The following is a 21,941-nucleotide window of genomic DNA, read 5'->3' as shown; positions in this document are numbered from 1 at the left end:
TTAATAGGCAAAAACCATGATTTATTTGTGTACAAAACTAGAGTCAAAACACACTGTGGTATGTAATGTAAGGCCTGTACTCACATGTATACTACATTATATTGGAATGATCGTTTCAAGATTTTCAGAACACGCTGCAAGTTGTTTTAAATTTGCCCTTTCTGAACTACACTATTACATCTCGAGGTGGGGTGGGGGAGTAGCATCCAAGAGAGTGCTAGCCATTATCAGGCTATTTTCAGTTCCTCTGGAGTTAGCCAATAGTTTCCACAGCAGTACCACGTAGCATTGCTGTACTTGTTACGAGAAACCACCACCATATAAAAGGATGGGACTACCATCAGAAAGCTTCATCGCACTGCAGGAGCCAGCAATCAGCAGCTCACATTATTTAGGACACAATTAAGTTTGACATAATTAATAAAATATATTTTAAGAAAAATAAATATTCTGCATAATGTATTTACAAAATGGCATTGGCTTCTTTCACAAGAGGATGCACAACAGGTACACAAAACTATGTTTTTTACTGATGTGCAGAACTCAATAGCTGACATGGTATGTACAAAGAAGCCTACAGAGAATCTCCTAACATTTATAGGATGTGCAAATTGTGCACAATTGAAATAGGATGTGAAGGGGATGAAGACAAAGATCAAATAAGCAGGTTGTTTTTGGTCACCAAAATGGAAACTGCCTACAGTTATCAACTAAAAATCACTATAGCCCTAACAAAAATGTTATAAATCATCGATGTATTAACAGTTCCAAAATTTGCCTAAAACTCCAATGATTCCTTTTGTAGACACCTTCTCCGGCTTCCACGGTACATCTTCCCTTGCAAAATGAAATATTCCTTCGATTTGCCTGCTGCAAACTGAACATCTTACATGATGCTCTGGTCAGTATTCTCTCCTTTAGACCCTATGACATCCCTTTATAACTACAAAGCACATTCTGGGAAATATTGCACAAAAAGCATAATACATATACTGCATGACTGTACAAAAATATATATGAAGAAATCACCAAGAATTAATGGATTGCACTTAAAATTTGAAGAGGTCTATGAAGTGCTGAGGAGAAACTGGCATGAAGCAGCTGCTGGGATCATTGGCTGTGCAGGGATGTCCTGTATCCTAAAAAAATGAAGGGCATAGTTATTCTCTCTTTGCATAGGCAGGCAAACTATTACTGGTTATGAAGCAGTATCCAAAGCCAACAGTTTATACATAGTAGCTGCTACTATTTATAGATATCAAAATATTGCAACAGCAGTGCCGTTTTGAGAGAAAGATGCGTATCTTGTTCAAGGTCTCCTGCTTCTATCTTTAAATCACATATGAGGCAAGGCCTGGAGCCTCTTGGGAGCTCCAGTTGTACCCAGTGACCAATCCCATAGTTGCTCATGAAGGAAGTGCTTTTGTGACTGTAAGAACATAGTCAGCTGCCTCTTACAGAGTCAGACCCTTTAGTATTGTATTGACTACACTGACCAGCAGATCTGCAGGGTCTTGAACCTTTGGGACATTTACATGCAAAGCACGAGCTCTTCCACTGAACTGTGGTCATCCTAAAGTGTACTTGTGCATGGTCTTCCTAAAATGCACTTGTACAGTACACATTTTTCTTTAGGCAGGCAGTATAAAGAATCATGCATCCTTGCTTACTGGAGTATCATGATGAGAAAAAGGGTGCAAGTATAGGCAATGTATTTGCTCTACAGCTTGCTTGCTGGAGTGCAATACACCCTGTTCTTCATCTGAAACACACAGTGGCTTTGACAGTGTAGGGTGAGGTGCAGGAGACGGGTGTAGGGTGGTGATGGTGGTCATCAAGATTAGCCCTTTTGTGCAGCAATCTGTTTTAAGACAGATGCAGAACAAATTAAAGGGATTCCAGTAAAAGTTTGATAAGGTGTTACAATGTAATGCTTATACGTCCCTTTTACTACTTATGCCGAACATTTCTTCTTCTTCATGTATTGTTTGCACATTCCCTTTCTGTTGTATAGTACAGTGGTACCTCTACTTACGTTCACCTCTGGTTATGTATCCTTCAGGATACATGCGCGGCAAACCCGGAGGTGTTTTTCCAGGATTTACTGTGTGTGCATGCGCAAAAGTGCTCTGCGCCGCACGCATGCGCAGAAGCGGCACCTCCAGATACTCACACCTTGGGATCTGACCAGAGCTCCGGAACGGATCCCGTGCGCAACCGGAGGTACCACTGTAAATGCGCATGGCTATAAACCTTGTAAATAAAAATGAAACCATGCAAATTTTTCCATGCCTACTTAAATGTAAGCCAGAATGAGTTCAATGGGACTTTCTTTCTCCTGGATAAGTGCAATATATAGGACTGCAGCCTAAATAAATGAAAGCATTCCTGGTCATTAGCAACCTAAAAAACACAGCCTTTAAACATAATATAACTTCTCAGGAGAATTAGCTACATTCCTGTGACAAAGTTTAAGAGAGGAGTTCATTGGAAACTTCATCTGATTACATCAGACACTGAATCTTTTTTATGTAATATTTAAAAAGCAGCATTTTATAGCCAAGAAAAGAATTCTAGAAATCTCAATTAAGTGAGAGAACAACATGTTCAGGGCTGTGACATTACAGTAATAAGGATCTTATTTGCTTCAGCTATGTAACATGGATACAGAAGAAAGGCAGGATGAAATGCACATAAAGTACCTTGAGTAACAAAGCAAGGTGGTAGTCCTTTTGAGGAAGTCATGAAGGAAGAAACAGGTAGAGGGGCAGAGACGCAAAAGAGAGGAAGATTTTATTGGACAGAATGACAAGCAGCAGAGTTCAGTACATGATATACAACAGCTTTCTGCAGGGCATTCCTATCTAGGCAATTTTACTGGTTAGAAAAGTTATCCTGCTTATAAGAAATGAAAAATGAAAAAAAATAAAAGGTCAGGAATTGGCATCAATCATGTGAAAGAAATTTTTTGCACTGTATGTCTGTGATAATTAAAGTCCTTGGTAAGGAAACAAAAAGGGAAGATTTACTTTGCCACTCTGACCCCAGCAGATATTTAAAGAATTTGGCCACCTTCATTATCTCAAACACCAAAGATTTTCTCATAAGATGCCCGTAAGTGGACATGATATCCTCAAAGCAGTACCTGGAAGCATGTTCTGCTGAAAGCAACAGAGCTTGAGTCCAAGAAAGCAGACATGAGATCTCATTGCAAGTACCTTAGAACACTATGAGAGTTAAACATCAGCGACTGCGAATGAATTATATTGAATATAATTTGAATATATCTTTACCCTTTTCAGAGTTTCTTTATTACCACATTTCCACATGAGGTTCTTCAACTACCTCTGAGCTTGTATTGTATTATTTGTGTTAAAAGTCCAATAAGTGCCCATGCAGACAGACATGAGATTCTAGCACATGCTCTTACTGCAAACATGATTCAAGAGCTGCTATATGCCACATGTAAATACATTCTTTGGAGCAACTTCAGTTGCTGCTAGATGTGCTAGTAAGTGCGATACTGGAGTACCTTGAACATACAGCTTTTGTGAGTTTCTAATGTAAGTGAGATGGGCGCACAACCCTAGAGTCGGACACGACTGGCCCGTACAGGCAGGGGTACCTTTACCTTTACCTTTAATGTAATGATTAAAGGGAAACTCACACTGGAGAAATCTACATGGTCCTGAAGCTTGTACAACTAAGAGTTTGCAAAATTGCTATTTTGCTATTTGATACCTCTGAATAAGAATAGGCAAATGTCATTTTTTGTTTCTCGTTTTTCCAGTCTTACGTTCTTCATATCAGGTTGTGATTTTTCTCTTTTAAAAACTTCTCTTGACAATCCATCTGCATTTTAGTGCTATTTTCTCCTAATATACATATTTTTTGCAAAGAAATTTTCCCTGTTCTACTGTATTTTTTGACTGTTATTTTCACTAATATATGCATTTCTATGCACTTTTTATATGAATTACTTGGCTGGAGAACTGCATTGCAAAATTCAGAAAAGTATGAATTTGGAAAATAGCTACATTTTTGTTTGCGTATTGTTTCATAACATTAAATAGATTTCCCTTCAAACTGAATTAAAATCTCTCTCCGCCCCCCCCCCCATCTCTATATCTGACAAGAAAGAATCACAACCAGGCAACTGGAAAGGAAACTTTTTGCAAATGCCCATTTGTCTTTTTTTTTTAGACCACAAATCATTAAAAAGGAAAACATAGGAGCAGGCAGCGTAACAAGAGCTAAGGAATGACTAACTTTTTAAGACCTATCTATAAGTCAGGTTCCCCCACTGTAATCCCCCTTTTGGCTATTGCGCACAGGCTCAGGAAGTGGAAGCTTCCATTTGCAAATATTTAAGTTGCTTTCAGTGTTGTGTTTGGCAAGCCCCCGATGTGCTCTAAAAATAAATTCCCAAAATATTTAATTGTTAAACATAGTACAAAGCTGAACTTTTACATTCTGAATTTGTTTTGAAAGCTATTCATATTTCAGACCAGCAGACTATTCTAGTTTGTGAAACGGAAACTCTATATATAAGACTACTCCTCCCTCTGTTTCCTCAGTTACTGAATAGTTTCCAACCTAATATTCTAGGTATTTCATTTCTTACCTTCCAGAAGAGAATACTGCAATGGCGACAGAAATGCAAGGTATCTCCATATTGTTCCTTTATAGGGTAACATTTCTGAAGTGCAAAGAACATCAGCTTCCAGTCAATATGACCTTTTTCTGACAGAATAGGGTGCCTATAGAACTGAACAGAAAGGTAACATTTGAAGGCTATTGTGCTGTTTTAACCAGCATCTGACTCAGATTTTTTAAAAAACTATTTTGGTATGAAAAGTAATGGAAAGTCAGATGTGAAATATTTTAAGAGACTGTGCAGATGTTGACCCCCATTTCCCATCATTTTTGACCATTGCCCATTCTGGAGGGCTGGAGGGTACAGTCCCTGTGCTAAAAAAAAATTAGGTTATTATTTACAAATGGTTATACTCTACATACTTGATGTGATCAAAGCTAGTTACATGCTTATTACAGAGCAGGTCCAAATTCAGGAAGATTTACTGAGCAGTAAACATCAGACTGTGCCATGCACTTACACTCATATGCACTCTTAATTGGAAGCAGTTCCACTGAAACCAATGGGATTGATTTCCAAATACATTTGCTTATAATGAACACATGAGAACACCCCCATGTGTTTTCTGTTGGTATACACAGCCTCTCTCAACTCTACAATAACAAAGTTCCTCTAACCTGTTTTTCAGCAAAATGGTACAGGCAAAGCTTTTTCCATAACTGCCTGTCTTCACTGAGCATATACAATGTGGGAGACACTTGGCCCAAAGTGATAATGTCCCAGCAGTCTGAGAATCTATACAAGATGTTGTTCAGCATATGTAAAGGGAGATCGCAGAGTGTAAGTCCATTGGTAACTTGCTGAAAAACAAGTTAACAACAGTTAGTTATAAGTTCAAAAGTAAACTCACTATTTCAATTTGAGCAGACTTAGGTGTCTTTGTTTTTTCCCCCCAAACACTCAAATCTAAACAGCTAAATTCATCTGAAGGTTGCAGTCCTAATGCCACATAAAGGTAAGGTAAGGTAAATGACCCCTGGATGGTTAAGTCAAGTCAAAGGCAACTATGGTGTCCAGCGCTAATCTCGCTTTTAGGTCAAAGGAGCAGGCGCTTGCCCACAGCTTTTTGGGTCATGCGGCCAGCATGACTAAACCACTTCTGGTGCAATGGGACACTGTGACGAGTGCCAGAGTGCACAGAAACGTCATTTATCTTCCCGTCTCAGCAATACCTATTTATCTACTGCACTGGTATGCTTTCAAACTGCTAGGCTGGCAGAAGCTGGGACAGAGCAACGGGAGCTCACCGTGTCATGTGGATTCAAACTTCTGGCTGACCTTCTGATCAGCAAGCCCAAGAGGCTCTGCGCCACCCGAGACCCCTAATGCCACATACCTGGAAACAAGCCCCATCAAACTAAATGGGACTTGCTTCTCAGTAGATATGGCTAGGATTGCACTGTAATTCATCATAAAACTTGTTGAGTATACGCTTTATTGTGAAAAGAAAAAGGCAACAGTTGTTAAAGTGGTCCCCAATTTTGGACCCATTTGCCTGGATCCAAAGTGGTGTGGCTTGTCCTGCAACATCTGCTGCATCCAGATGTTGTGGAGGATGCTGTCCTGTCCCTGTCTGCCAGTCTGTATGCAGAATGGGGAAGGTGCACCATCTTGCGCTTTGCTTCAGGTAGTTAAGTGTCTTTGGGGCTGGTCCTAAATGCCAACTATTAATGCATTTTTAATGGTTCTGACTAAACCTATAAAATATACCGTTAGAGGACCAAATAAATATTTTCATACAGCCACAGTACATTTTTGAAGGCTTAAATATCAGCAGCATAGCTGTCAACTTACAGATTTGAAAATAAGGGACCAGCAGCCTTGAAAATAAGGGACCAGCAGCCAAAATAAGGGGCCTGCAGCCTCACCTGTTCCAGGCACTCCAGTCTTCCTGTCCTCCTGCAGTCTGGTCAAACTCATGCTGGTAGCTCCGAGAACACTGTCCAACCAACTTTGTAACCAGAGGTTCAACTGAATAGAATCTGAATCACATGCACCACAAGGCCTATGCAGCCTCAACTTAAGATGGCTCCCCGGCCTGGCTTTGCACTGCAAAGTTTGCAGCAGCACGTGCAACAAAATGGCGTCCAGCATTCAAAAACCCCCTCAGCTGGCATTAACTAGCCACACACAAGGCATGCAAGCTCCACCCCCTAGTCGTTCTTAAACTTCTTATTGGGTGAGCAACACAGCCAAGCAACACAGTTGGAGCCTCCCTGGCCAGCAGGGAGGGAGGGAGAGGAGCTGCTTCCTTTGAAATTTAAGGGACATAATTTAAGGGACATAATTTAAGGGACATTTAAGGGACATCCATCAATAAGGGACAGCAGCGGGACATGGCCCTGGAATAAGGGACTGTCCCTTCAAATAAGGGACACTTGACAGCTATGATCAGCAGATACCCAGTACTTTTTGGGAAGCAACTTGGTACAGGATGATGTCTTGAAATCAAGCACTGAAAACAAAACATTGCCTATTTCACCATCACAGTTTAATTATCTTGGTGTCCACTCTACTCAACAAATGTTGATTATTTTTTTAAAAAAACCTGCTTTATGCCTGTTTATAATTCCGTATCAGAGAGGAGGGGGAGGACAGAGAGAGGCAGACAGATGACACCCTGGTGACACCCACAGATAAAAGGATTTCACAGCTCAAATGTCACATTTAACAGAGCCATAAAAGCTGGGTATACCTTGGGTATTTGAAGATTATTGAGCTGCTGCTGCCACAGAAGGATGGTTTCCAACCGGCAAATCCAAATATTGATGTTTCCTACTAGTACCGATTTCCCCACGCCCCGTATTAATATGCACAGCGCAGAACTCAGCTCCTGAAGAAGGTCTTTGATTAGACGTGGGTTGTATTGGTCCTCCAGAACTTCAAGTGGGAATTTAGAAACACATGTGAGAATTCTTGCTTTCTTACTACACTTTACATTTATTTTAAAGAGCTGAAAAGCTGATCCATTGTCGTTTTATAATCTTAAAGGTAACAGCCAAGAATTGCTGCACCAGCAAATAAATGCATATGGCAGGACCAAGTATCTGGGGTTTCCAGCATGATGGCCTTGTTCACACAACATGGCAAGCTGAACTATAGCTTAGCTGGACCAACTAGATGTGGGAGCTCTTGGAGAGGAGCATGCAAATGTGGTGATCCACCGCTGTCTTTTTTATTCCCACACTGCACTAAGCCAGTACATTCCTCCTCCAACAACCCCACTCACTGACCTGCATGCAGTTTCTTGTTATCCATGGCTACTAGGCAAGTGCTTTCTTAAAATCTAAACAGCAATTGATCAAAATGCAAAAGTGTCATTTGCAGCTATGGAAATTTGTGTCCTTACCTTTGCAAACAATTTTGTCCAAGATATTGAAATAGTTCTTTTGAGCTGCACCGCTCAATGAAGTTAACTGAGATTTTGCTATTAATTGCAAAAGCTACAAGATAATAATTGTGTATTAGAAGATGTGTAACAAATAAGCCACAATTAGTTATGTTCTTTAGATTCCTCAACATACAGCATAGGTGGGGGAGGAAGGGGTAGAGTCCCTTCCCTTACTCCATTTCTCCCATGTCAAGTTTTAGTTTGTTAGCTCCTTGGGGCAGGGAAATAGCAATCAGGTGGGCAGGCAGATGAGCTGCCCTCATGATATTTGTGTCACTGTGGCTTACCTGCATGGGGCAGGGTGGCAGCAAGATCAGTGCTGTGCAGATGTGACAGCATGTTTACTCATAAGTGAAGTATCACTGTGTTCAATGGGGCTTTTTATTACTCTTTCTAGGCTTCTCATAGTATATGTTTAAGATAAACACACATAAACACACTTTCTCAGGCAACGTTCACATTTAAGCATGAAGTTCAGAGTTGTCATGCCAATGTCTTATTAGCCCTAACTGTGATTACTGCCGCCGCCAATATAATAGTTGGCTTGTGGTCAAGCTCTAGAAGGGAGATGGTTGAGTGGAGGAATGTACAACCTCTCTATTTGGCTTAGCTATGGTTGAGCAAATTATTATTATTAAATTTGTATACCACCCTTCATTCCAGGATCACAGGGTGGTTCACAACATAGTATAGTTGATCCTTAGCAGCAGTATGTCTGCATTAGCCTACAAATGTGAGTTACATTCAAAACAAAGCTGCTCCCAGGAGTCACCTTTGACAGAGAAATCTGACCATCACCATCCCCGTGTCTTTGGGAACATGAATAGACACTAAACAAAAAAATTAGATCACATTTGGTCACTTGAAGGCCCATTTTGTTTGTTGGCAGAAAGTGGCAGATAAATTATAGTAAAACAGCATGAACTAAAATGCAGACTCCTAACCAAAGCTGTTTAATACATCAGTTTACAGAATGGAAATGAGTAAAATAAAGTCCAGTACCCAAAGAGATGCTTTAGGCAGGCTCAAAGGTTTGTGTACAACCGATTCTGACAAATTTTCATTTTCTAGATGCAGCTTGCCAGGTGACACATGGGGGATGTCACTGGACAAACAAGTCTAAAGCCCTTGTAGGGAACACAGGTACAGCCAAGCAGTCCTTTGGTACTGGTCTATAATAGTTCAGAACCACAAAGAGCATCATGGTAAGACTCAGAGATCTCACACAAAGGACCCCCGGAGAACTCTTTTCTGATTGCTTGAGACATTGTCGCTTTACAATAAATGTCAATGTCAATTTTTAATCTGAGAAATGGAGGCAATTCCTTGGCTCTAGTTTAAGAGGAACTCTCTTAACGTTAGCAACCTTTTGAATATACAGAGAATATATATATATATATAGAGAGAGAGAGAGAAAAAAAAATATATATATATATAAATTACAGTAAGTTAAATTCAATCACAGAACTACATAGTACAAGAGCATCTTACTTTTACCACGTAATTGAACCTTCTGATGTCCTGAATTGCACTTGAAAAATCTAAGCGATTAAAAGCTTCTCCCAGCGTGCAATAGCCATGTCTCTTGAAAAGAAAAGTGGGGAGGGGGAGAAACATGTTAGAGTCACAAAAGAAGCCTTCCCGGAGAGGATAAATGTGAGAAGCCTGGAATGTACCACCCACACAAATCATATAGCTGCTAATGTCCCACAGTCACCTAGCTACGCATTTCCCCAATACTCATGACATATGGGTTGGAAAGTAGAAGGAAAGAAATAAGTTGCTGCTTTGGGAGCCGTTGTTCATGCTGCCTCCTACATTCACCAGTGGCCATTCTCTCCATCTGTCTACATAAGGAAAGTACTATGCAGTAGTATTGTGCTTTAGTATGTTCAAGCTAGCATATAGAAGGTATGAGGAAAAACCCACAACACTGAAGCTTTGAAATCTGAATTACTCTTCCCTATGCAACTGCTTTGTCATGCTGACTCTCCCCCCAGCCAACTAGCTAAATAAATAAGAGTGCAGCTAGCTAATAAATACATTAGTGTGTGTGGATTAATTAAATGGATAATTACCAAAAGCACATAAATCATGCCCACCACTTACTTCTTTAGTGCTTTCTTTATGAACATATATCCATTTTTCACGATAGAAGCCTGGAAGCAAGATAAGGAACACCTTTTTTAATATTCTGCTGCAGATGTATTGATTTACAAGTAAAGAAGACAACGATTCCCCATCAAAAACTAGTAGGCAATCATATGCAAATTCTTTTGCAAAAAGATTCTAACAATCTTTAATAATATGAGAGGGAAAGGTTTTCCACCAATTTTTTAAAAACCAAAACTACTGTCCTGTCCACCTGTGGCACTATGCATATGAAAGCAGATTTCTCTGTGTGTATCCCTGCCTAAAGCCATGGTTTAGAGTTACAAAGACAAGTCAGTGATCTTTCTACCTCCTCTTCCAGTGCAGCTACAGAGGAGTTTGGAAGCTTCCACTTCTGACTGCCTGCAGTTTGTCATGTAATAGACTTCACCCTAGTTAGCAGAAACAAGTCCATTTCAAACCAAATTTTTGATGCTAGTTCGTTTTCTCTAAGTGTAGTTAAGATTAGCCACAATTTAGGGCTCAGACACAACACTGAACTATAGTTAATCAAGAATGGAAGTAAAAACATCCAATCTCAGCAATTTTGTGGGATAAGCATGGCCAACACCACATTAATTAACAATCCCATCAGACACAATTATGCGAATGATTGCTTGGAAGAATCATGAAAGCCATTGTGATGCAAAGAATCATGCATGAAATAAACCAAAATCTATCTGATTTAAGGGAAGCACATTTTCAAGTAAATTTCTGTAAGTCCTGGGTACATTTTAGAAATATTTGAAATGAGATCTTGATTTTACCTCCCACCAGCAGGCTACATACACCCACAATCAAAATTGCACAGATGCTAGTTTACTCAAGTTCACTGTTGGTAAAAGTAAGCCTCCCTATTATTATGTTAAGAACAAAACCCTTAACCAAGATTATTTTTTCATTACCTTCCCTTACCTTTTTTTCATGGAGTGTGTGCAAATGATTAGCATGTTACACATGTCATTTGTTTCCACTGAAGTAATTCTTAGCTACTCTAGCATTCTCAAATACATAAGTATTTGCATTATGTATAGGTTCTGCTGAAATACGCTGGAAAGCAAGCTTACACTGTCAACTATTATCAGAACTAAAAAATAGTTTAGTCTTACACTGAGATTTTGCATTGTTCCTAAAATGATCCTTTTTCCTTTTCTTGCTTGCAAATTCACAATCATCAGCACAGTATATTTCTTCATCATTATCTAAGATGCTGAAAGGGGAAAAAAATCCATTTAAAGAACCAATACCTCAGATACAATTGAACAAACCACAGTATGTGAAGGTAGGAATGAGTCATTTGCATTTCAGAGTTTCATGTTGTTTTGATGGCTGTTGGTTTTACCAGTGCAACAACTCAATCCTATGCATGTACCGGTATACTTGAAGGTAAATCCCACCATATTGAGTTGTGCTTATTCTCAAGTAAGTGTTTCTGATTTCAGCCTAAGGGTTTATGTACACTTATCTGAGCATAAGCCCCACTGAACATAATGGGCCTTTATTTTCAAACAAACATGTAAAATCACACCGTTGCTTCAAACACCTAGACCAGCAGGCTGTTTTCATCATGGCCAAGATGACGCCTATGAGAAGCCTGCAAACAAGACATAAGCAAAATACCCTCGCCTCATTTCTGCTCCCAAGGAACTGGGGCAGAGAATCATGCTGCCTCTGCAGGTACCATTCAGAGCCTTATTCTCCACTGAAATCTGCCATCCTGAATAATTACACGTCATTTGAAAACCGGACCACCTCACACCAACTCCAGAAAAATAAAAATGAACATGTTAGGCAGTATAATATTAGTAGAGATTAAAATAGAGGAAAGATGGATAATCGTAGGAAAAATGCACCAAAATGAACAAGAATTGTCTTTCTACCAAAAAATAAAAAATAAAAATTAGAAGAGTGTCTTTGAAGGCCCACACCATGTCTAATCTATTGGAACTATTTTGATATCTTGAATGGAAAGTACAGTCACGTTGTGTTAGGTGTTTAAATCTCCATAGATCTATTAACTCCATATTCCTTCCCTTCATTGGACCTTATCATTTGATATAATCTATCATATTCTGGGAATACTACCCCATTCAAGTCTCCAATTATTATTATTTTTCCATCGTACAATTCAAATAACCCCTCTTCTAACAAATTGGATGATTAAAAAGAGGAGGATCATGTGTAGTAGTAGAAAAGCAAAAGGAACCAGGAAAAGTGTGGAAGGAAAGTCATATGGTATATACACTTTGGTATGGTTGTAAGTGGGACAGCGAGAGGGGAGTTAATTATGCTCTCTGTTCCTGTTTTGAAAATGCAAATATATATATATATTTAAATGAACAAGTTAGAAAGCAACCATCTCAATACACATCCTGGAGAACCCTACCTATTTACATGCCGCAATTCTGAAATCTGCCTGTAAGTTCCTACTCTGCTTCCTGTTCTTTAACCCAGTAGTCTTCAACCTTTTCAGACTCAGGACCCACTTTTAATCCAAACATGCATTGTGAGACCCTTTTCCTAAACTTTTACCTTATATTTGCATGGTGGTAGTGCTCCTGTTGTGACCCATCTTGGATCAGGCCATGAAGACCAGTGCTTTAACCAATTACTATTTCAAATGAGGACCCACCCTCTTATCCCATAATAGGATACTATCATGGAGTCTTGGGTGAGGGACTTGGTTTAAAAACACTGAAAGTCTAAGTACAGAAGGTCTCCTAGATCACCCCTGTCCACCTGCTTGTTGACTCACAAAGAAACAAATGCATGTGTTTATTTACAAACTGCTTTTATGTAGCCTTGTGAATCAATTACCAAGGAAGCAATTTCATTTATCATTCACATACGCAAAACACAGAAAATATCTGTGGTAAATAATGCTAAAATAATTCATATTTTTCTGTTGCAAATTGTTTTGAATTATTTTAATAGTGTTGTTATATTATTATAAATCCTCTAGATATTCTTATAAATTCTACAACTACTCAGACTGATCCAGTCCCAGTGATCACTACTTTAAAAATCACCCACCACCCAAAAAACCCTCATATGCAATATGTTAGTTTTTTGCAAGCTACGAAAGGGTTCCGTCCAGATGATCAGTATTTTGCAGGAGGGGTTCAAGGACATACCCACACCATGCTAAGCCTCTTCAGCACTCAAAATCAGGGGTTAGCATTACACTACCTGCAATATGTCAAGTCCTCCGAAAGAGATGGCAACCCTGTCATAATGTCCTAGAGGCTCAGTTTATTGACAATCTTTTTGCAAGTTTAAAAAGAATCTAGGATATAGAAAATAAAATTGCTAAAAATGAGTTTGATGTGGAAAGCTATTTAGAAGGTTTACAACAACTTGTAAATTAAAGCTTTTTATTTTCACACAGAAAACTGAAAGGTGCACTAGTTATATCAACACAAGACAAAACACTCAGTTTTCCAAAACACTGATAACCTGAGATTGTTTCCTTTGCAAATAAGTTAGCCTCACACAGATAAGCAAAACTGCTGAAGCTTTACAGCACAAAGTGTACAAAAGGAAAGTAAAATTACTTTTATCTTCCCATCTTTATTCTGACAGGAAAATTGTATACATGCATCTTCCCCCACTCACCAGTGTTCACTTTTATTAAAACAGCTGAGTTTGTCAAATGAAGGTATTTATCACTGTCAATTCAGAGTTTTAAAAAGCACCCACAATATAGCCTGGATGTTGTAAATCACCAAGACAAGAAAAATAAATATTTTTTGTGTGGGGGGGGGAGGGGAGAGGAGGAGGAAAATCACACACTAATCTGGAGGATTAAACAGCAAATATTAAAATGGTATTGCACATCAAGAATTTAACAAAGCATCTCACCAACTTTCCAAATGAATCAGAGAGATCTAGCATAGTATTGAATAACTTTTGAAGTCTCTTCTAGTTGGGCATGGGTCTTTCTTTACAGTGGACTAGCCACTATTTGATGAGCTGTCAGAGAACAGAGCTCAATTTAAAGGAGACCTCTATTTGAGAGACTGAATCATCAGAAGGGGGATTATGGTCCTTGAAGTTGGCTACCAATAGTCAGTGGTACTGGACAGGAGACCAAGAAGGCACATAGGCCACCTGATTCCCACATACTTTCCAGTGATGGTGAGATGCATCTCCACTTAAGTTATGGAAAATATTTCTAAATTTGTATATTCTGTGCAATTTTTTTCCAGCTAGAAGTTGTCCAATAGAAACCTGAATTAAGTAACAGCCTACAATCCACATTTGAAGAAGTTTAACACAGGCTTGCACTGGCAAAAACTTGTATCAAAGTCAAATTTCCCTGATTTTCTAAGACAACTGAGGCAGAGCCATTCAATTCTACCCTGCTTGCTTTACACAAGTCATGTCGCCACAGCTGGAAGCTGTGAGCAGCATGCCTGTTCAAAAGTTGTTTCACTGCAAGTCACCCAGGCAAGAAACTGTTTCAGTGTAGGAGCACAATCCCTTCTATAGGTCTAGGTCTGAGCAACACCTGGCACACTGCTGACACCAAACAGATATAAGGGCTTATCTTTTGCCAGTTTGGGGAAATAACAACAAAAACTAAGGGGCAAGACAAAATACCAACCCGTGATTAGAACTACCATTTTATTATGAATACCACTTTACCATTAGAATTGTCTGTGACTGTTAACTATGTGGTTTATGTGAACGCATGATGTGCTTATTTAGATCATCGAATGTCTGCATGCCACACAATATAAAAGCCATCCTAATATACATACTTCCTGATTTTTCCCCCCTGAAAGAAGGCTTGATTGGCCTGTTTGTTGCCACCAGCAAAACAGGTGCTTAGGTTTTCAAACATATGCATCCTTCATGCCCTTGTAGTGAAGATCACACAGCAAGTCCCTCCAAGCCTGTAATTTCAAGCTTTTCACAACGATGACCTAGTTTTACCAAAATGGATCTAATAGCCCACCTTATATTTAAAACAGGCAAGTCTCCATGACAACACTGCATCAAATAATTAGGTTGTAACATTTCTTCTGAAAGCCATATTATTTTAAATAACTAAAAAGCAGCTTTTAGTTACCCTGCTCTTAAATAAAAGGTGGTGTCCCTTCTCCACAGAATAATGATTGCATGTACCACCACACACTATCCCTACTGCATAGGGGAAAGAACAGGATATTATTTTGCAATATTCACAGCACTGTTACTTGTGTCATCCCACAAAATCCCACATAACCCAATGCAAAATCCAATAGCAAATTATTTTAAGTCAGTAACAGTAAGACACCTAACACTCTTTGTAGCTAGATGAAAAGTCCAAGTGATTTAACAATGCTGACAAATGTTTTACCTGGGAAAAAAATATACTGCCTACAGTCCTAAGGTTTGAAGTCCAAAAGCAACAGCTTTACTTCTAAAATGATTTTCATCCCAAATCCTTAAAACTATGCTTAGTTTCTAATTCCACAAACTACTGCATTTCAACTTTCTGGGCTTTCACTTAAGTGGGCACAATAAATTGTCTCTACACTCTTCTCTTACCTCCCATTCCTTGAACAAAAGTTTTCAATGCTATTTGTTTTGTATCCTGGTGGCAGTAATGGTCATGTGTTGTTGTTGTTTTTAAAGCTAAGTGCCAGCTATGCAACACTTTACATAAAGAGGGCATCAGAAACTGCCCCTATATGATTCCTGTTCCTAACTGTACCTGTAGCTTGAGCATCAAATCACTACATGAATTTGAGGAAAAGGTTCCTGCCATGATTAAGATCAGCAAATAAACAGACAGTTTCCTCTGTGTGTTAAATACAGCCCTGAGATACATGCCCACCTAGAGAAAAATAGGCATTGACTTATAGCAGTATTAAGCTAATGAGAAGGGGCCCCTTCTTTTTCTTCTCTTACACATTATGACTGATGTTGTTAAGCTGATTGTTTTCATCCTCAAGTTCTGAGCTGCAGGGCTCACATCGCTTCCAACCATCTTCTGTCTTCATCCATCTCCACCCTGGAGATCGCCAATCCTGGCCCAGAAAAGGCATGGTTTCCTTAAAGGCAACAAATGATCAATGCAACTTTTAACAGTGTTGTTGTTATGTCAGCAGGATGATATTTATAAATTAACATCAAGAGAAACATTGTGGCAAAAGATGGCAACAAAATAAAAGACATAGCCATGAAGATGAGAATATAAATGGCTATTAACCAATTTGGTCAGAGCATGCCTCCTTGTGTGCAGTATTACGCTAAACATTTCCTTGCAAGAAGATGGGAGGCAACATGAAAGGAACAAAGGCCATGCCATTAGTATCCTGAACTAGTGCACACTTTTACCAGCACTGATCTAAATGGCACAATATGCTGAACACACAATATTGTTATGTCAAAGTAGTTTGTTTCACTTAACATTTTATTTATAGTCACCTTGTAATAAGGTTTTGCTAAATAAAACAGAATATAAATTTCATTAAATAAAATAAAACAAACAAATAATAGGCTGTTTCAGGAATGGCTGCATATGGGTAAAGCGGATTCATCAATCCTAAGAATGCTATCTACTATATGTTGTAACCCCCCCTGTCCATCACTCTGACATTCCTCTTCCACCACCTCACTTTTCTTTGAACATCAAAACTCCTGCATATAGTCAAAATAACTAGTAGCCATGGAGAGTCTTATCCCCCATGAAATCTCCTAAATAGCTTTTATAGCCATCTAAGTCAGTGGATTAATGATCAGAATATTCTGTAATACTTACCAACAAAATAAGTGTTGCAAAATATTTATTCTGACTAACCCCATACACATATATAACGTCTTTCTTCCATCATGCCAAGTAATTTAGTGATATTAATACATAGATTCAATGGCACTGAACAGCAGAATATTCAGGCCAGTGCTATTTTACACAACACACATTTCATAAGATATAGAAATTAAATTCTACAATGTTTTAGTTACACAAGCAACCACCTTGCCCTTAGTTTTGCTAACCACAACTGTGTTTTCCACACTTCTATAACCTCAGTGGATGCCAAAATAGACTCACACCACTTCATTCCATCTCATATTCTTTATAGCTACTCCCTTCTCCTGGCAACAAGCAAAGATGCAAACACAATTCTGACAGTCCACACTCCTATCACCTGCTATCCAACTCTGGCCACAACTCTTCACCAAGAACAGCAGTCTCTGTGGCCCAATTCCAGGCATGTGTCTTTGACACAGTCAATAAAAAATAATGTATACATATAGAACAGAGATTGCTGATATTTGGCAAAAGCGTTATTTCTATGCCTTTAACACGTACTTATTTAAGATACAATGGGTTGTTTTTGTTTGTCTTCTTAAACTGAAGTAAATGAAAATGGCACTTTGGTTAAAGAAGGGACCTTAACACAGAACGCCATTAGAATCTCCTACATTTAGTTATCAACATTTGTGACTAGTAGGCCCTGGAAACCCAACACTGGGACCTAATTTATCCCCTCTTACTCACCTTCATGAAAGAAGGGTGATCAACATCACTTGTTCCCAAACACCTGCTCCAGGCTTTTAATGTACATATTTATTTTACCAGGCCTTTTATGAACCATAAGACTGGATATCATTATTCCTATGAATGCTCTGAATCTGTTTCACTTGATTTTATATTGTTCTTAGGTTATATTTCTGTTTTAATTGACATTTTTATACTGAGCACAATGCGCATCGCTTGGAGGATTTTAAAAACATAAATCTCTTTAGAAATGTTCATAAATAAATAAAGTTTCGATGACCTTTACTCCTGGCTACACGACACACACACACACACACACACACACACACACACATTATATACATACAGTGGTACGTCGGGTTAAGTACTTAATTCGTTCCGGAGGTCTGTGCTTAACCTGAAACTGCTCTTAACCTGAAGCACCACTTTAGCTAATGGGGCTCCTGCTGCCACTGGAGCACAATTTCTGTTCTCATCTGAAGCAAAGTTCTTAACCTGAGGTAATATTTCTGGGTTAGCAGAGTCTGTAACCTGAAGCGTATGTAACCCGAGGTACCACTGTATATATATATATATATAGATTCACATACACACATTATATATATACACACATACATATATATAATATTTAAAATATTCTGTGTATAATATATACATACACACAAGAGTAGAAAACCACACCTAAGGACAGAACTGTAGGGGGGGAGACCAACACCCCCCCCTCACTGCAATGGACATGTACCCTTCCCAATAACTTTTGAGGGGGCACCACATTCATTTTGGGGGAGGGGGCTATACTACAGGCCAGGGGCTTTGGGGGCCATTTAGAGGCAGATTCTTTTTTAAGAGACCAGAGGATTTGTGTAAAACCTGGGGGGGGGAGGGAGAGGAACAAACTGAAGCCCCCCCCACCCATTGGAAGGACTCTTGGCCAAAATAATGAAGAGGCGAAAAGCAACACACACACACCCCCTCTTGGCAGCCCCTGCCAGACACAGCCTCCCCCTCCCCCCCCCCCTGCTCCTTTCTCCCCTGAGGGGACCGTTGGCCTTCCAACGGCCGCCTCCCCTCCCCCTCCAACGGCTCCCACACAACCTCCCCTCCCCCCCCCCCCCGCCTTCTCACCACAATCGCTCCCAGCCAAGGCTGATACTGTCTCTATTGACCGAGACGTCGACGACAACAAGGAACTTCGGTTTCTCCGGCTCCCCGCCCCCCGCCCCTTCTTCGCTTTTCCCCCATTGGCCCTCCTGAGCGGCGCTTGTTGCCACCCGGCATCCCGGCCGCCGGTTGGCTGCTCGGGGCGTTGTGACGTCCCAGGTTCCACCTCCCACACACGTCACGTGACGAGGAGGGACCGGAGCACGTGTCAATGTTTTGGTCAGGAGGAGGAGGAGGCTGGGAGAAGGAGGCGGATTGGGGGCGGGGCCACGCTCCTCCCACCGCCCCCTGGGCGGGGCTAGGAGAACTCTTGAGAAGCGAGAGAGCGCGAGTCGTGCTGAACCGGCTCGGAGCGGCGTCGCTGCTTTGCATCGGATTGCATTTCATACAACCCGCTTTAAGGAACAACGTCCCGTGGAAGTAGCGCGTAGTAGGATGGAGCTCCGCAGAACATTTGCAGCAGCAAGTTCCGGAGGGTTGTGTGTGTGCTAAACCTTACGGGTGTTTCTCTGTAACCTTTCAATTTGCATCGTCTTCTTCTTCTTGTTATTATTATTATTATTATTATTGTATATTTACTTATATTCCCACTTTCCCCCGGATAGGGGTTGAAGGCGGCTTGCGGATAAAACATAGAGATAGAGAGAAAGCAATCATTAAAAAGCAATTAAACATTAATAGAATATATATATATATATATATATATATATGTATGTATATGTATACACACACACACACATATATATATGCACACACCAGTTTTAATGAGTGCTCTGTAAATGATAGTTAAAGTCTTTATATATCAACCTTTTGTGCTCTTCCACACCCACCCAGTGTTCCTGGCCCTTATTTTGGATTCTATTAGCTTCTTTTAAATTCTTACAGACTTTTATATTCACCTTGTGTTTTAATACCTTTTAGCTTTCTAAAGCACTTTTTAGATTTTAAATTCTGGTCTATGACCGTAATAGAGATTTGTATTTTGGGGGTGGGGGTGGGGGGAAGAACCAAGTTTTAGTTAAGTATTTTTTTACTATTTTTATACTTGATAGGGGGTGCAGCTCTCCCTCTCTCTCTCTCTCTCTCTCTCTGTGTGTGTGTATCTATGTGAGAGCTTTTGTTGGTTTGTAAGTCACTTTGGGTTGCCCTGGCCAAGACAAGGCAACTCACAAATTTAATAAATAAATAAAATAAATCTATTAAAAACACACAGTCACAACAAAAACAGTGCCAGCCCCTCTCATTAAAAACTACATAGCAGGCAGGGATTCAGGAGCTATACAGGGCCTCTAGGGAGGTAAAAACATTGGCAACGCTGATATCCTGGCAGAGCGTAGTCAGATCCAGTTTGTATTTCATTTGGTCAGCAGTTTATTAGGATAGAGCCCTAATTTTTAAGCATCATGTATCGCCATGCCTGCCCACCTGTAGAAACACAAAAAGCAATGTGATAAACACATATTACACATATGCTTGGATTGGAATTCAAGGGAACTTTCAAGCTGTCCCTTGGTTAAGGCTGCAGTTCTTAATCCCTAACCATTGGTAGTGCTGGCTGGGGTTGATGGTACTTGGAGTCCAACAACTTCTGAAGGGACTCAGGTTCCTCATCCTTACCATATACACTTACATGGGAGTAAGCCCCATTGAATTCAAGAGGACTTCTGTGTACATATGGTTAGGATTATGCTGTTAGGCAATAATTTAACTCACAATTCTAAACTCATTTTACTTGGAAGTATATGATTTCCTTGGAAGATTCAGGGAAGCTTACTTCCTTTTTTTTTATAATAATTTTTATTAATTTCCACACATATAATAAAGAACAATGTAAAACAATATCACATCATACTCATCGGTTCTTACCCTTCTTTCTTTGACTTCCCCATACCTCCCCATCCCTGCATCCTTGTTTAATAATTCTTTAGCAACCCTTGAGTCCGTTATCTTAGTTCCCTTTCATAAAAAATTCTTAAGTTTTTTTTGTTTACTGCTGCAATTCTTTACTTCTTACCCCCTGACATCCTAACATTCCTCAATTTTGCAATTATTTTTAAGATATATTTTGAAGTTCTTCCAGTCCTCTTCCACTGTCTCTTTCCCCTGGTCCCGGATTCTGCCCGTCATCTCGGCGAGTCCCATAAAGTCGATCACCTTTGTTTGCCATTCTTCCAGAGTAGGTAGTTCTTGCGTCTTCCAATACTTTGCCAGTAGAATTCTTGCTGCTGTAGTGGCATACATAAAGAAAGTCCTATCCTTCCTTGACACCACTTGGCCCACCATGCCCAAAAGGAAAGCCTCTGGTTTCTTAGGAAAAGTCCACTTAAGGACCTTCTTAATTTCATTATAGATCATTTCCCAGAAAGCTTTAACCTTTGGGCAGGTCCACCAAAGGTGGTAGAAAGTGCCTTCAGTCTCATTACATTTCCAACACTTATTATTAGGCAAATGATAAATTTTTGCAAGCTTGACTGGGGTCATGTACCATCGGTAGATCATTTTCATAATATTTTCTCTTAATGCATTACATGCAGTAAATTTAATACCGGTGGTCCATAACTGTTCCCAGTCAGCAAACATAATATCATGACCGATATCTTGTGCCCATTTAATCATAGCTGATTTCACCGTTTCATCCTGTGTATTCCATTTTAGCAGCAAGTTATACATTTTTGATAAGTTCTTAGTATTGGGTTCCAACAGTTCTGTTTCTAATTTTGACTTCTCTTTCTGAAATCCTATTTTCCTGTCCTGTTTAAACGTCTCATTTATCTGATGGTAATGCAACCAATCTCGAACCTTAGGCTTTAGTTTCTCATAACTCTGAAGTTTCACCCTTTCACCATCATATTCTAAAATTTCATGATATTTTGGCCATTTAGAGTCCATATTAAGCTTTTTTACTTCCCTAGCTTCCATTGGTGACACCCACCTAGGGGTTTTACTTTCCAGCAGATCTTTATATCTAATCCAAACATTATACAATGCTTTCCTTACAATATGGTTTTTAAAACTTTTGTACACCTTTACCTTGTCGTACCATAAGTATGCATGCCAACCAAAACTATTGTCATACCCTTCCAGGTCCA

At 39.6% G+C, this 21,941-nt stretch overlaps 1 protein-coding gene across 3 annotated transcripts; it reads right to left on the bottom strand.

The window, feature by feature from the left end:
* Positions 1-18,976, bottom strand: FBXO25 (F-box protein 25). 3 transcript variants are annotated; one of them, XM_079970031.1, is made up of 11 exons: positions 18,817-18,976; positions 16,098-16,240; positions 11,309-11,409; positions 10,158-10,207; positions 9,540-9,632; positions 8,007-8,100; positions 7,353-7,537; positions 5,275-5,457; positions 4,625-4,768; positions 2,703-2,729; positions 1-1,139 (listed from the first exon to the last, which is right to left on the bottom strand). In XM_079970031.1, the coding sequence occupies exons 2-11, from the start codon at positions 16,232-16,234 to the stop codon at positions 1,050-1,052; spliced, it is 1,104 nt and encodes a 367-aa protein (XP_079826157.1). In that variant the 5' UTR covers positions 16,235-16,240; positions 18,817-18,976; the 3' UTR covers positions 1-1,049. The 3 variants fall into 3 exon arrangements, with proteins under 3 accessions (XP_079826157.1, XP_079826156.1, XP_079826158.1); XM_079970030.1 differs by lacking the exon at positions 18,817-18,976 and adding an exon at positions 17,692-17,985; XM_079970032.1 differs by lacking the exons at positions 2,703-2,729; positions 18,817-18,976 and adding an exon at positions 17,692-17,978.
* Positions 18,977-21,941: the final 2,965 nt, after the last annotated feature.

This window comes from Podarcis cretensis, assembly GCF_951804945.1.
Source record: "Podarcis cretensis genome assembly, chromosome: 3".
NCBI lineage: Eukaryota > Metazoa > Chordata > Lepidosauria > Squamata > Lacertidae > Podarcis > Podarcis cretensis.
Note: the sequence above shows the minus strand (reverse complement) of the source record. Positions and strands in the feature narration are given on the sequence as shown.